The 16,235-nt window shown below is 50.8% G+C and overlaps 1 protein-coding gene across 2 annotated transcripts; it reads left to right on the forward strand.

Moving 5' to 3' along the window:
* Positions 1-15,451, forward strand: ISY1 (ISY1 splicing factor homolog). 2 transcript variants are annotated; one of them, XM_010961221.3, is made up of 11 exons: positions 1-151; positions 2,548-2,570; positions 3,060-3,111; positions 4,051-4,116; positions 4,301-4,343; positions 5,704-5,816; positions 7,096-7,213; positions 9,705-9,827; positions 11,839-11,960; positions 14,501-14,587; positions 14,804-15,451. In XM_010961221.3, exons 1-11 carry the CDS (start codon positions 149-151, stop codon positions 14,909-14,911), a joined length of 858 nt encoding a protein of 285 aa, XP_010959523.1. In that variant the 5' UTR covers positions 1-148; the 3' UTR covers positions 14,912-15,451. The 2 variants fall into 2 exon arrangements, with proteins under 2 accessions (XP_010959523.1, XP_045377628.1); XM_045521672.2 differs by lacking the exon at positions 1-151 and adding an exon at positions 175-962.
* The last annotated feature ends 784 nt before the right edge of the window (positions 15,452-16,235 follow it).

The raw sequence follows: 16,235 nt of genomic DNA on the forward strand, positions 1-16,235 counted from the left end.
CGGTCCTGCCCGTTTATCCTTCCGACGGAGAAGTCGGTGGAGCAGTTAGCTGGACTCTTGCGTTCCCGTCCGGGTGGGCCGCGCCTGAGGCGGTGAAGTTCCGTGGGCTGGGACCGCGCGGCCCGAGGGCGGAGTCCCCGGTCGCACCATGGTGAGTAGGGTCTGGGGGGAGGGGTGCCGGGGCGGGCGGTGGGCTGTGAGGGCTCTGGCGGCTGGGACGCGGGGCGTCTCTTGCCGCCTGGCGTTAGCGCGGACGTCGGAGACGAGCCGCGGCCGCGTTTCGCCCCGAGGGAGCGCTTGGTTACCTGGGGAGGGAGACCCAGGGCGGCCGCGGCCGCGTTTCTGCGTTCTTCGTCCTGTGCGCTCTCGGTGTCCCCCACCAGGCAGGCTCAGCATTGCTTCCTCAGCGTCCCAGGAGGGGCCGCGCCTGCCGGTGTCCCCGGCCCACGAGCGCCCGGCGTGGCGCCGCCGCGGGAGCGTGTGAGCTCCGTGGCCTGGCGCGTCTGTTAGCTCCTCCACTCGCTCGGGAGGCGCTCACCCCGCGCAGATAGGAGCCGCGCTGGTACCCAGAGACACTCGTTCGTTCTGGTTGCCGTGATACTGTCATTAAGTGAAGGCCCATACTAGGCGCGCGACGCCAGACTGAGTTGCAGAAGATGGAGCGGAAGCCTTTGTAGATTGATGAGCGCAAGATCCCCAGAACGAGAGAAACCAGTGGAGAAAAAGCAGCCTTTCTGTTCTCCAGCCCTTGGAGGAGATGCCTGAATTACTGCTTCATACTGGCCGGCTCAGGCTGGGGGCTCTTTCTTGTTTCCGAACCCTGACAAGCACGGGGACGCTCCTCTCTCCATTCCCAGCTGGGAGAAGCATCCCTGGGTCTGGATGTCTCCGGCTACAGGAGTTGTTGGGTATTTCCTGTAACTGTCGCCATTACACCTACGTATTTGTGGGCCTCCATCACCGTGAGTACATGCCCTTATAACATGATCCATGGTTTTGGGGGCAAGTTCCTACGAGTTTCTCAGAAAGAAGAACGCTGGCCAAATTCCTAGTACCCAGCATGGTGTTTTAAGCATGGAACACACATTGAGAAACACTGAATTAAATGCTTAGAATCTGTAGGCTTTAATGAAATAGGTAGGAGATAGCCTCAGCCTTCAGCATGATGGCTTCTCCTGGGAGAGCCTCTCCGTTTTATTCCTCAGTAGATACTGTGTTTGTTTTTCCACCAAGCACTTGCCAGGTGTGTTTCTGTGTCCATCAAAAGGGAAGGTCAGAAAGATTTAACTCGAGCTCACTTCTGCTGAGCATCTGTAACTGCATTCCTGATGTCTTCACATATTCATCTTGTTAAATTGTTACAGCGTCTCTGTGAGACTGGGAAATATGATCCCTGCTGTAAAGGTGGGGAAACTGAGGCTTGGACTGTTCAGGGATGGTAAGCCGGGGAGCCAGGAGTGAAATTCAGGTCTTTGACCCAGCAAATACTTTTTCTACTTATTTAACCAGAAAACATGTTCCCTGCTCGACACTGTGTTTTAGAGATAATTGGCTTGACACTAGTGTGATGGTATTTACATAAAACTTGGTATGTAAAAGCCAGTCTTTTCTTCATCATTGCACTGGCAGGGAACAGACAATTGTGACACTGGATGAAAAGCATGTGGTAGGTATAAACCCAGACAAAGGGTAGTAGCCTAGCTGGGAAGAAGGGGTCACGGAAGAATTTTCTGGGGTAGTGATAACACAGATAAATTCTGAAGGATCTGGAAGTTAGCCAGATCCAAGGTAGGGGACAGTAGAGGAGTAAAGATTTTAGGTAGAGTCCATCTACAGATGACTGTATAAAGAAGCTATAGTATATTTATACAATGGAATACTACTCAGCCATAAAAAAGAATAAAATAATGCCATTTGCAACAACATGGATGGACCTGGAGATCGTCATTCTAAGTGAAGTAAGCCGGAAGGAGAAAGAAAAATACCATGTGATATCACGCATATGTGGACTCTTAAAAAAAGAAAAAACTGTTTACAAAACAGAAACAGACACACAGACATGGAAAACAAACTTATGGTTACCAGTGGGGAAAGGGGGTGGGAAAGGATAAATTGGGAGTTTGAGATTTGCAGATACTAACTGCTATGTATATAAAATAGATAAACAAGCTTCTGCTGTAGAGCACAGGGAACTATATTCAATATCTTGTAGTAACCTATAATGAAAAAGAATATGAAAACGAACATATATATGTGTATGTGTGACTGACACATTATGCTATGCACCAGAAATTGACACAAACTGACTATATCTCAATTTTAAAAAGTAGATTTTAGGTAGAGAGGGCAACATAAGTAAAGTCACAGGATTTGGACATCTTTTGATTTTTGTTGTTCTTATTACTATGTTCAAATACTAGTTCAAGTACTCTGCTTGTGACTCTGTGTCCTTGTGAAACTTTTCTCTAAAAAATAAATGGGAAAAAACAAACAAAAAACCAAAAAACCTCTTTCAAACCTGGGCATTTTTCTTCTCTCTCCTTTTAGGCCCGAAACGCGGAAAAGGCCATGTAAGTGTCAACTCAGTTTTGTCCATAAATTTCACGTGACTTAGTTACCACCACAGAGCTCTTTATCTGCCCAGGTGTTCTCCCTGTAGCATTTTCTGACAGCTCCCAGAACTTCAGCTGGATGGACATGCGCTTACCAGGGGTGGTGCAGGTGCTGAGAGTGACAGCTGTGGCAGCCACAGGGTCAGTCTGTTAACATCTGGAGGAGTTGCTCACCACAGTGGTCTGATGAGTGGTTTCCCACAGTCCTTACACACAGTATACGTTAAGCAGACACTCAGGTGTTCAGGAGCACCCTTTTAAATCTTTATAGGCCCTGCTCCTTGGAACAGGGAAACTTGTAACATCTCTGTGGTTTCTTGATTGCAGTATATATGTGTAAGAGTGATGAGTGATGTTAAATATGATCATGAAATTTACCCACCCAGGAACTTGGGTGGTAAGAAATCTGTGAGCAGGATTTAACGGAGTCTTCTCTGTTCCTGATAGGACGGCCTTAGCAAGATTTCGCCAGGCTCAGCTGGAAGAGGGAAAAGTCAAGGTTGGTTGAAATCCTGCTCATGAATTTTAAAGCATCAAGAACGCATGCGTTAAACTCCCTCCTGAGTTTACTCAGACTCCACGTCTTCCTGTTTCCTGTCCGTGCTTCCTGATTCTCTCATGAGTCCCGGGTGAGGCTGTCTGCAGTGGGGGCATGTGACGGCCTGGCTGCTCATACTTCTGTCTCTGCTGTAATACAGTTGGGTTTCCACATTATCTGGCTCCATCTAATATTGACCAGTCGGAAGTGGAGTGTGCTGTGGGGGCAGCTCTGAGCTGAAGCCAGTAATGACCTCAGCCTTGGAGACTCAGCCAGGTTAGGGGTAACATGTACCGTTCTTTGCATTTTTTTAAAATTACATGCACATGTGCACACACACCTATATGTACACACGCATACATGTATGTGTACGTTCTAAACGCCCATGCCCTTCATTTCCTAAGGTAGTATAAATATGCCATGAAATGGAGATAACCTGGTGTGCTTAGCCATCTCTCCGTATCAACTGACCCCGGGTCACGCAGGTTTGAACTGCGTGGGTCCACCTATATATGGATATTTTTCAGTAGTAAATACTGTGGAACTACACCGTGGTTGGTTGAATCTGCGGATGTGGAGGAACCATAGACCCGGAGGGCTGACTTAAGTTAAACTGGGTTCAACCCCCACGTTGCTCAGGGCTCCACTGCATTGGACTTTAAGTTGTTTCCAGTGTCTCCCTGTAGTAGATACAGTGCAACAAATGTTTTTGCCTGTATGGTTGTTTCCTAAGGAGAGATTGCAGAGTGAGGTTTGAGGCTTGATGACAGTCATCTGGAAATGAAACTTCAGATGTCTTTAAACATTTTAGGCTTCAGGCCTGAATCAGTTGTGAAAGTTGCAAGAAGCTTGTAATTTCATACAGTACAGTGGCCACACGTGTATTTTGCTTTTCCTTAGGAGCGAAGACCCTTCCTTGCCTCAGAGTGTACTGAGCTCCCCAAAGCTGAGAAATGGAGGCGACAGGTACGTTCGGGGAGAATCTGATTGTGGCAGAAGTCACAAGTGTCTGATTGATTTTTATTATCTAAGTGACTCTTAAACCAGATCCTAAGAATTTTTAATTACTAATTTTGAATTAATAGTTTTCTTGTGCTTTCAGAGATATTCAAAAGTCATGACAATTTATTTCCTTCTATTTTTTTCACAGATCATTGGAGAGATCTCTAAAAAAGTGGCTCAAATTCAGAATGGTAAGCTAGCCTGTCTCTTTAAAGTGCTTGATTCTCAAATCCACAATTAGACTTGGGGACTTCAGCTTCCTTCTCAATAATCAATAGAGCAAGCAGACAGAAAATCAGTAAGGACACGGTGGAACCGAACATAACTACCAGTCAACTTAACCTCGTTGACATTTATAGAACCCTCTGCTTAAAAAAGAATACACTTTCTTTTCTTAAGAGCAAATGGAATAGTCACTAAAATAGAGCATATTCTGGGTTATAAAATAAATGTTAGCAATCTTAAAATAAGTAAAATTTTGTAAAGTATGTTCTCTGCTTATAACAGAATTAATGTGCAAATTGAAAACAGAAAGATACCTGGAAAATTCCTGAATATTTAGAAATTAAACAGCATACTTCTAAGCAACCCATATATCTAAGAGGAAGTCTCCAAGATCTTAGAAAATATTTTGAGTTGAATGAGAGTGAAAACATAATGTCATGATTTAGGGGTAAAAAAATTTATGTCATGCAGCTAACACAGTGCGTAGGTGAAAATTTACAGCATTAAAGTAATGGAAAATAAGAAAGGTCTCAAAGCAGTGGCCTAAGCTTCCATCCTAAGAAACTAAAAAGGAAGAGTAAGCTTAACTCAATGTGAGTAGAAGGAAGGAAATGGTGAAGAGCAGAAACCAGTGGAATTGAAAACAGAAAATGAGTAGAGGAAGTAAATCAAAAGCTGCTTCTTTAAAAAGATTGGAAAAGTCAGTAAACACTCAGTCAGGCTGAGCAGGGATAAAAGAAGACGCAAAATTTACGAACATCAAGGATGGAACTGAGTCTGTCACTGCGGACTCTCCAGTCATTAAAAGGGTGAGGGAATATTCACACGGCTCTGGGCCTGTAACTCAGCAGCTCAGGGGGAAAGACACACCCTGCAAAGCTCGCTGAAAACAAGTGGTTCTCAATCTGGGCAGCTTTGCCCCCGGGGACGTGGGGCATTGTCTGGAGGGTACTGCTGGCATCTGTTGGGTAGACACCAGGGGTGCTGCTAAGCGCCCTGCAGCGCACCATACAGAGAATTATCTGACCCAGAACTCCAGTGGTGCTGCTGTTCAAGAAGAGATCGGTCACCTGAGTGTAAGTGGGACTGCAGGAGTGCAGTCTTTGTTTGCTAATGAGGATGAAGGGTTTTTTCAAAGATTTTTCTCTCCTTGTGCTGCTGAGCTCCGTTCATGATCGTTGCCCTTTCCTGATTTGGGTGTGGATGGTGTTTCTCCGAAGCTGAAACGGTATTTTTGTGTTGTGCACTTTTGTAGGCGTTGACATCCACTTCCAAGGGCATGACGTTGGTATTTGGAAGAAATGATAGAAAGTTTTTGTTTTCTAGCTGGTTTAGGCGAATTCCGGATTCGTGACCTGAATGATGAAATTAACAAGCTGCTGAGAGAGAAGGGACACTGGGAGGTCCGGATCAAGGAGCTGGGCGGTCCCGATTATGGGGTGAGTGAGTGGCAGCCCGTGGCCCTGGGGTGAGCTCGGGAGCCCTGGGCAGGCAGGGCGGGTCCTGACTCTCTCTGCAGCCCCTCAGCTCCCAGCAGGCCTGCTGCTGAGCGGGCACTGGAGACGTGGGAGGGGCCTGAAAGAACCTGTGGGACAAGTGGGGCGGGGCTCACAGCTGCAGCCGGGCCTCGGAACAGGCCAGGCACCTGACTTAGTGAGGCCGCAGTCTCTGGGGGTCCCCTTCTGAAGTGACCTCAGCCCCCCACATTCTTCTCTGAACTCCTTGGGATTTGGGACAGTCCTCGTCAGCCTTTTTACTTGAGGGGCCCAGGGGACACTCCATTCTTCCCTTTCTTGTTTTTTTGTCTCTTTTTTTAAATTAATGTTTTGGTGGGGATAATTAGGTCTGTTTATTTATTATTTAATGGGGTGGTGCTGGGGGTGGAACCCAGGGCCTCGTGCCTGCGAGGCACATGCTCTGCCGCTGAGCTGTGCCCTCTCCCCTGAAAGTACTCTGTGTGTGTTGGTGCACTTAGATATTTTCCATTCTGTTCTATTTTGATTTTTAAAAAGTGGATGATTGTGACCTAATTAATGGATTCAACGACCCACTCCTGGGTCTCACCTTTGAAACACGCCGCCCCAGGGCCTGCCCCCCTTACCCCTTTGTGAAAAGACCTACCTCAGGTCACCTGAAGCGTAGTGTCTGGTCAGCGGGCAGCAACATATTGCATAAGAAATACATGCCGTTTCCTACGTGTCGTCCTGGCCGCCTCTGCGGCCCCCTTAGCAGAGAACTGGAATGCGCACTTGAGCGCCTGGCCTGCAGGTGAGGGGTGCGTTCTCCCCGCCGCAGAGGGAGAGGCGCCCCCGTTCCTCAGGCACCTGCTCTGTTCTGCTCCGGCCACTGTGCCAGGAGCCTTCCCATCTCAGCTCCCTGGCGTTTCTGTGGTGACCCTGCCTCCTGTCAGAGTGTCCTGGAGTGGTGCCCGGGTCTGTTCCCCTCCTGGAAGCGTCACACAACTAATGCATGAGATACTGTCAAGTTCCGCCATCCACAGTCAGCATTCATGCTTTTGTCTGTTTTCTTCTAGAGTCTTTTTAACGCTTAGAAGACTTAAAGATGACACTCAGGTTGCTTTTTAAGGGATGAAAACAGTACCTAAGTGTTTTACTGTGTGTCTTCCACATTTAGCATATTATCTTAAAATACATTTGCAGACATGGAAACGGTGGGCTTAAGGATCAGATCCATTTTCTTTTTTTCCTTCCCATTAAGAAAGTTGGCCCTAAAATGCTGGATCATGAAGGGAAGGAAGTCCCAGGAAACCGAGGTTACAAGTACTTTGGAGCCGCGAAAGACTTGCCTGGTGTTAGAGAGCTGTTTGAAAAAGAGCGTGAGTACCTAACGCCAGTGAGGCTTTGCCTCGTTCCCTGGTAGTAATGGTCAGGGCAGCAGGCGCGCGGGGTGCTGGCTGCTCTCCCCTTGGGGCCTCTCAGCTGCACGCCCGCCCTGCAGTATCAGGGAGTTACTGCTCCTCGATTGTAAGTGAGGAGCTCTGAGCACCGGGAGTGGGAGTCACAGGCCTGGGCAGGCAGTTGGGGCGGAACTGACTGCTGCCACGTGGCACTCTCTGCACACAGCATCTTGTCTGAGTGAGGGGCCCCTGCATGCAGTGTCCCCTGTTTCCCGGGGCTGCCCTGAAGTTTATGTTTCAGTCACTTGTTGGGTTGCAGATACTCCCAGCTGAGAAACAGATGAAACCTGGGTGGCACCCTACTGTGTGTAAGTGAGGGGAGTGGGTCGAGCCGCGCCCCTCGCAGCTGCTACCTTTCCCATCACCACCCTGGGAGCTGCGGGCAGACCTCGGCCTCCAAAGTGCAGTGGGAAGCCGCTGGTGGGGAATTGCCATGTGTTTTAATTTTGACACTTAGGAAAGCAGCCTGAGCATTTTACAGAAAGAAGTGTGAAAAGTGGAGAAGGGTGGTGCCAGCACTCTTGCCGCCATCGGCATTCTGCTCTTTCCTGCCAGTCGGTTTTCCTGTTTGTTTAAAAATATAGCCCTGCCTTCCTTCAGCCCTGCTTATTTTTAAATTGCTTATGCTGAAACTGGCTTTGCACACGTCACTCACATCGCTGACAAATAATTCAGAGTTTGTCATGCCGTTCATTATGAAAGCAATATAATCTTATTACAGAGAAGTTGGAAAACACAGCAAATTGGGCTACAAGCCACATTTTCCCAAGTGAGAGATGGCGTCATGACTGCCGACGTGCTGGGGCGCGCTCCCCCCCAGCTTCTGAGGGTGGAGGGGGCGGGGCGATCGTGAGGTGGTGCTGTGTGTGTTTCTTTTCTTCTTTTTTTTTTGCCTTTACGTTGTTTCTAAATTTATTTTTATTTATTCCAGTCATAATTTTTCTTTTAAACAAAAAAGTGCCCAAGTTAATCTTAATATGTGTGGTTTAAATAGCAGTGCAGCCTCCTCCGCCCCCACCCCAGTGTCCTGCTGACAGGTCCCCATTATTGTCTGTTTGGCATGCTCCCTTCCAGGCCTTTTCCCATGCGATTCCATGCTTATTTTATCAACTAAACTTCATCAGTGTAAGTGGCGGGTGACTCAGCCCCAATTCACGCTCAGCAGAAAGGCCTCCATGTATTGCCTCACGTGACTGACAATGTTGCCTTCAGGAGTGGCTGGTTCCAGGGCAGTTCTCCACGTCACGGTTTTGTGAGAGCTTGTTTTCTCTCTCTCGCTCTGGTCTATCACCCACTTGTGTTTTGCCCTCTCTTAGCAAGACTTTTCCCCCGCAAGCAGTTTAAGCAAAATCCTCAGAGGTAAGCGTGGTTGGCTTTGACTGGATCGCAGCTCCGTCCTGTGGCCTGAAGGAATGCAGGGTTCCCAGCCAGCCAGGTTGCAGCCCTGTCCTGGGCACAGCCGGTGTGACCCCCATTCACACGCCGTGGACCGAGAGTGATGGGGGGTGGACCCACGTGGGGGCGCTGGCCAGAGGCCCCCCAGAACACAGTGGCTCTCCCGCCCCGTGTCTACCTTGGTTCTCACGCAGTTCTCCTTAGAGCGAGGAGTGGGTGAGGATTAGGGTGTCATGGGTGAAGCTGTTCCTCCTTTGGTAGGCTTCTGTTATTTCCGGATTTTCGTGATTATAAAAGTTTTGCTGATCTGATGCAGTGTTCTTTTTACTTTTTATTTCCCTGGTTACTAATGAAATTGACAGTTGAATTCAATTACTAATTGAAACTTTCATACATAGGAATTTTTTCTTCTTAAGTTACCAGCGTTTTCTCTTTGACCAGTCTCTTGGGTTGCCATTTCCCTTTTGACTTTGAAGAATTACTTAAATATTCTGAATAGTAATCCTTAGTCTGAAAGTATTTGTCAGGACTTCCTCACTTATCTTTTTTATTTGTTTGTAGTTCTCCTGTCTTATCTGTATACATACGTTTTTTCATTAAACACTATGGCATTTCCTGTGTTGTCAAAGCACCTTGTGAAACAGCATGTCCGGGGCTACAGGATGCCCCACTCCACACAAGGCTTGCAGTTTACAATCCTAGGGTGTCCAGGTTTTCATGTTGTATAAATAATGCTCCGACACACATCTCAGTCCATCAGGTATGGCCAGCTTTTGTTTTTTGTTTTAAATTAGTGTAGGTTCCTTCTAAATGGATGAATTGGGTGAAAGATTTCAGCACTGGCTTTAAAAAGGAAGAACCACTTAATGTAATCCCATTACTAGTATGGAGAAGTGCCTGTTTCGTGATGTTTTTGTGAACACACATCCTGTGTGCCTGCATGGCATCGTGTGGGGAGGAGGCTTGAGTATGATGGTGACGGGGAAGTCAGCTGCATCGGTGCTCTTTTTTTCAGCTCTTCCTCCTCCAAGAAAGACACGTGCTGAGCTCATGAAGGCGATCGATTTTGAATACTACGGTTACCTGGATGAAGATGATGGTGTCATCGTGCCCTTGGAACAGGAATATGAAAAGAAACGTAGGTCTGCGGGCATTGCATTTCATTGCAGGTGGCATCTGGTTTCTGTCCTCTCCTTTGAAAATGGGTTTTTATTTGTTTTATTTTTTAATTTTTTTAAGGAATATTTTTATTAGGGTGGTTTAGAAAATTGAAGTATAGTTGATGTACAATATTATGTAAGTTACAGGTGTACAGTATAGTGAATCACAATTTTTAAAGGTTATACCCCATTTATAGTTATTATAAAGTATTTGCTACATTCCCCATGTTATACAATATACCCTTTTTTTTTTTCATTTTTTAATGGAGGTCCTGGGGATTGAACCCAGGAAAGGACCTCACGCATGCTAAACATGCACTCTACCACTGAGCTGTACCCTTCCCCTGCAATACATCCTTATAGTTTACTTTATATGTAACAGTTTGTACCTCTTAATACCCTCCCCCTTCCCTCTCCCCCTGGTAATCACTAGTTTGCTCCCTATATCTGTGAGTCTATTTCTTTTTAAAAATATTCACTAGTTTATTGTATTTTTTTAGATTCCACATACAAGTGGTATCATACATAGTTTGTCTTTCTCTGGCTTAGTTCCCTGAGCATAATGCTTTCCAAGTCCATCCATGTTGCTGCAAATGGCAAAATGTCATTTTTTATGGCTGAGTAGTATTCTGCTGTATAAACACAACTTCTTTATCCAGTCATCTGTTGATGGACACTTAGCTTGCTTCCACGTCTTGGCAACTGTAAATAATTCTCCTGTGAACATTAGGATGTGTGTATCTTTTCGAATAAGTTTTTTTGTTTTTTTCAGATATACACCCAGTTGTGGGATTGCTGGGTCACATGGCAGTTTTATTTTTAGTTTTTGAGGAAACTCCATACTGTTTTCCATAGTGGCTGCACCAATTTACATTCCCACCCACAGTGCACAAGGGTTCCCTTTTCTCACATCCTCACCAACACTTGCTCTTTGTGGTCTTTTTGACAATGACCGTTCTGACAGGTGTGAGGCGACCTCTCACTGTGGTTTGGATTGCATTTCTCTGGCAATTAGGGATGTTGAGTATCTTTTCATGTGCCTGTGGACGCCTGCATTTCCTGTTTGGAAATATGTCTGTTCAGTTCTTCTGCCCATTTTTTAATTGAGTTGTTGTGTTTTTGATGTTGAGTTGTGTGACCTGTTTATGTATGTTGGATATTAGCCCCTTACCAGTCATATTGTTTGCAAATATTTTCTCCCATTAAGTAGGTTGTCTTTTCATTTCGTCAAAGCTTTTAAATTTAATTAGGTCCTGTTTGTTAATTTTTTGCTCTTCTTTCCTTTGAAAACAGGGTTTTCAATAGTGTTTGATGCCAGAAGGGAGTTTTCGTGTTGTTTCTGTCTTTAGGGGGAAATGGTGACCGTGAGGCAGGCAGGGTGGGTGGGGCCCACGGGCGCAGCGGCTGCCCTGCTCCCCGTCCTCCGGGAGGCCGCCGTCTACACCCCTCCCACACTGGCCTGTCTTGAAATCATGAAGTGGTGGCTGCTTGGGTCGCTGTTAGGTCTGCTCTAAACACAGCCGACAGCTTGTCAGCGTAGGGCAGGGTGGGGCAGGGTAGGCGTCCCTCCCCGGATGCTTCCTCCACTCCAGGCACCACCCGAGCCTTCATACAGGTTTAGTTGATAAAATAAGCATGGAATCGCATGGGAAAAGGCCTGGAAGGGAACATGCCTCGTGACGGGGCTGTGAGCAGCTTGTCGGTGCTGGTCCCTGGGCGCGGCGCTGTGCTGTGGTTCTGGTGACAGGCGGTCAAAGCACGGCGCGTCGGGAAGCCACTCAGGCCGTTGACTGGGGAGGACCAGGCTCGGCCCTGGAAGGCTGCTTGGTGGCCAGTGTGACACCAGACCACCCTCATGCCGGACTCCCACCCACAGGGCAGGACGAAGCATGAGCCCTCCCAGAGGGGATGCCTGGGCCTGGGCCCGCGTGGTGCTGAGAGCTTTCTTAGAGGCCAGAGTGAGTGACACCTGCTCTCCCCTGTCCGCAGTCAGAGCCCAGCTAGTGGAGAAGTGGAGAGCAGGGAGAGAGGCCCGGCTGGCGAGAGGGGAGGAGGAGGAGGAGGAGGAGGAGGAGGAGGAGGTCAACATCTACGCCGTCACCGAGGAGGAGGTACCGGCCGGGGTCGCCCTGGGCAGTGGGATGGGGCCGGCGGGAAGGAGGCTCGCTCACAGACGAGGGGTCGGGGGCCAGGCCCAGCTCTGCCCCGGCCCCCTCTCCTGGGGGACGGGGACGAGGGCCGCCGCGCAGGATCACTGGGGGGCTCCGGGGAGCGCCTCGCAAGCTGTGCTTTACGCCCAGGGTGACCTCCTTGTGTCTTAGAGCCCCAGCGCGAACATGCTGCAGTTGGGTTTAAAACGCACCGGGGGCCACGTGAGTTTCCGCCTGTGGCTGCGCTGTTTCTGTTCGTGTGACGGCACCGGTAGCTCTCCTGTTGCCTTAACCACCCCTGTTACGGACAGAAACCAGCCCAGAGCGGAGAGGGACTCACTCAGAGAGTCGTGGTCTGGGGTGGAGCTGACCCCTCACAGGCCGAGGCCCCTGCTGCCCAGCTCTTCTGCGGGGCCTGGCGTGTGCAGGCCTTGCTCCCTGGATGGATCCGGGACAGGACTAAGAAAAGGGAGGGACAGCACCCAGGCATGGATGATGGGTCAGGTCCTGTGTGACATCGGTGGTGAGGAAGCAGTCTCAGAGAGGCGTAGTGACTTAGCGTCACACAGGATTTGGAAGACCTGAGGCTGGGCTCACAGGCAGGCACCTGGAGCAGGACAGCAGTGTGCCCGAGGAAGAGTCTCTGGTGCACATAATCCATTTGCTCTTTCGAAGGATGTTTGCTTCATGAGTGGCGCTGTGAGCTCGGCCAGTGCGAGGGGCCCGGCTGCAAACATGCCCCGCTCTTAGCTCCAAGCCCAGTGGGGGGACATCTGTAAGCAGACACACTGGGAATGACAGTTGTGACAGGAGGTCCAGATGGGGCAGGAAGAGCCCTTTGAGGGAAGAGACCCCCAAGGAAGTGGCCCCTCAGCTGAGATCAGGAAGACAGGGAGGAGTAAGTGTTCCAGACAGGGGAGCGGTGTGAGCTGGAAGACCCCGGGGGAGCGTGGGGCACAGGACAGGCCGGTGTGGTTGGAGCCCGGCATGGGGCTGCTCGCTGTGAGCAGCGGCTGGAGGGAGGGGCGGGCTGGACAGGCAAGGGCCCCGGTTCCACAGGGACAAGTGTTTTCCTTTGTTGTAAGAGCAATGGAAAGACACTAAAGGATTTTAAAATTATTTATTTTGAAATAATTAGAGACTTACAGGAAGTTGCAGAGGTGTTAAACAGAGAGGTCCTGTGTCCTCCCCCAGCATCCTCCAGCGGCTACGTCTCAGTTCCAGGACAGCATCAGAACTGGGAAATGCACTTTGTGTCAGAGCGTGTGGGGCTCTGTATCTTTACCCTACATGCAGATTCTTGCAGCCACCTTCGCTGTCAGGATACCGTCCTTCCCTGCAGCTGCCCCCCACCCCGGCTAACTCTCATCTCTGCCCCATCTCTGTAATTTTGTCGTTTTGACAACGTTTAATAAATGGAATCGCACTGTGCGTCACCTTTGGAGGCGGCCTTCGCTCAGCACAGTGCCCTCGAGAGCCACCCCAAGCAGTGAGTTCAAGAGTTTGTTCCTTCTGTAGCTGAGTGATATTCCACAGAGAGTTCCTGAGTCCTGAGTGTGCAGGTCAGTGACCTGTCACAAGACGACACTTATGTAGCAAATGCCCGGTGGAGAAACAGCACGACCAGCACGGGGGGCTTGCTCCTGCCCCCACTCCCGCTGGGTCACTCTCCTGACCTCTCAAGAGTCCTTACATTTTCTCTTGTCTCTGAACCTGCTGTGTCGTGGGGCCACTGTGCTTTTGTGTGTCTGCTTCATGTCCATTTGGGGCCGAACTTCCTCCGACAAACTTCCTTGTGGGAAGATGCCCTGAGGAATGGGATTTGCACACGAGAGGCGGGCACGTAGTCAGCATCAGTGGATGCAGCCAGATCGTTCCCCCGAGTGCCTGGGCCAGTTGGTGCTCTGACCAGCGGCATCTGAGAGGTTGCACTGAAGGGCATCCGGCCAGCTCCACGTGGCAGCTGGTGTGGGAGGGGAGGACGGGGCGTCTGGCACCAGGGCCGGCCAACATTGGCCCCTTCCCCGCACTGGAGTCCTCTCCCCTCATGTATCCAAGGCCGCGTCATCTCCTTCGGTTGTTAGTAACCTCTGTTGACTCTCATGCAGCCTCTGAGTTGATTTTTTTACTAAATGTGGTCCGTTTAAAAAATTTAATTAAAATAGATAATGTATTCACAAGATTCAACAATCAAGAAGCCCAGAGGCATGTTGGACAAAGATTCTCTTTCGCAGCCCCGTCCCCCTCCCGCTGCTGCTCCCTTGGTCGCTGGTTTCAGTTCTTGTTTCTTCCCTCCTGCCGACGGCTGCGCGAGAGTCACGGTGTCCTGGTGCTTTTCGTACTTAACCGTGTGTCTTGGGTGTCTTTCTCTGAGTGCAAAACTTCCTCATTGCTGCTTTTTCCTTTAAACACCTGCAGAGCAGTGCATTTTATAGCAGCAGCAGCATTTACATTTATTTACGTGCCCCTCCCCACGGCTTTTGGTTGTGCTCTGTTCGCAGTCTGACGAGGAGGGCGGCCAGGAGAAAGGCGGGGAGGACGGGCAGCAGAAGTTCATCGCTCACGTCCCGGTGCCGTCGCAGCAGGAGGTAGGACCAAGGCTGCGGGTGCTCGTCCCTGTGCTCAGAGCAGGGCGGGGATCCGCAGGCGGGGCCATCTGCTGGAGGGAAATCGTGCACTGTCTTGTCCACGTGGGGCTCCTGGCCCTGGGTGCTGGGCTCCTGGGTGGCCGTCCCCTCCCGACCGCGGACGCCCCGGCTGGCCCTGGGGCTACAGCCTCAGCCCTCGACTCTTGCTGCCTGCAGATTGAGGAGGCGCTCGTGCGGAGGAAGAAGATGGAGCTCTTGCAGAAGTACGCGAGCGAGACCCTGCAGGCCCAGAGCGAGGAGGCCAAACGCCTGCTGGGGTATTAGGGCTGAGCCAGGGCTGCACTGGGGGTCCCTCGTCCCTTGCTGCCCCGCATGAACCCTCAGGGCTCTGCTGTTAGTGACTGCAGGTGGACAGCGGCCCTGCAAGGCCTTTTGCCCTGGGGAGGGTCTGCCCGCCTCCCAGGCCAGCCCTGCGTGCTGAGCATGTCGGCGCCACCTTGTACCAGTCTTTTGCTGACATGTGACCCCTCACTCCTGTCCTGAGTGTGTAGGACACGCCGCCCACTGGCCGCCTGCAAGCGTCCTGTGTGGCTTCCTCCTGTCACTGGGTGGGGAGGGCGATCGGTTTCTGCCCACTGCTGGAAAATGAAGTTTCTCCTAGAGGCACATCTGTAACTCCTCTCGAGAAATGAAAAGATGTGTGAGCCCTGAGCCCACAGCCCACTCGTCCCTGCTGGCGGAGCCCTGCCCCGCTGCCGCCTGGTGCCTTCCTGCCCAGGTGGCAGGAATTTGCGTTTGCTACTTCTGTTGATGACTGATTTGCAGAGAGCTATTTTTATTAAAGAGTTTTGTATGAAAGGGAAACCTCCTTGTCTGAGGCCTGTGCCCCAGGTGGCCTGTCCTGAGGCCGCGGCTGCCCCGGGGCAGGAGGGTCACACTCGCCGCAGGGGACGGGGTCCTGAAGCATGCAGCCCCGGTGTGGGAGGGCTGGGCCCAGCTGCCGTACATCTGGGAGCTGAGGGGTGGCAGAGTCATCCTCCCCGAGCCCCCTCGCCCACCCACAGCTGCAGATCAGGGCTGAAGCCGTGGGGCCTGCAGCACCGGCCTGTGAAGGACACTTCAGGCGCCCAGGAGTCGAGTCCAGACTCCCTGTCCCAGCCAAGTCTCATCTTCCCTGGTAGTGGAACCCACAGCAGAGGCCACAGCCCTGGGTGGTGCAGGGAGGGGCTTCTCAGGCTCAGAGGGGTCCTGGGCATGTGGCTGGAGGTGACGAGTGACCAGGGGGAGTGGCCAGTCTCCATGGGCCTCCTGAAGGACCTGAGGGCAGCAGGAGCGGTGCTGGTGTGAGCGAGGGGGTGGGACCTGCCTTAGGAAGCTCCCTGCAGCCTGGGGTGGAGGTTGGGCAGGGGCCGGGTGTGGGGATTGGCTGTGATGAAGGTGCCAGGGGCTTCAGAGCAGTGAAACAGGGCACTCAGCATCCTGGCTTCCCTGGAGAATGGGTCAGAGGGGCCCCTGGGCCAGTGTGTGCAGGGAAGAGGGAGAGGTCGAGGCTGGAGCTCTGGGGGCCGGGCAGGGTCAGACTCAGCCCAGGCCTGGCCCCAGGGCAAACTCAGGTGTGAACTGAGTGGGGACTTTGAGCAGGTCCCGC

The sequence above is a fragment of the Camelus bactrianus genome, chromosome 17 (assembly GCF_048773025.1).
Source record: "Camelus bactrianus isolate YW-2024 breed Bactrian camel chromosome 17, ASM4877302v1, whole genome shotgun sequence".
Lineage (NCBI taxonomy): Eukaryota > Metazoa > Chordata > Mammalia > Artiodactyla > Camelidae > Camelus > Camelus bactrianus.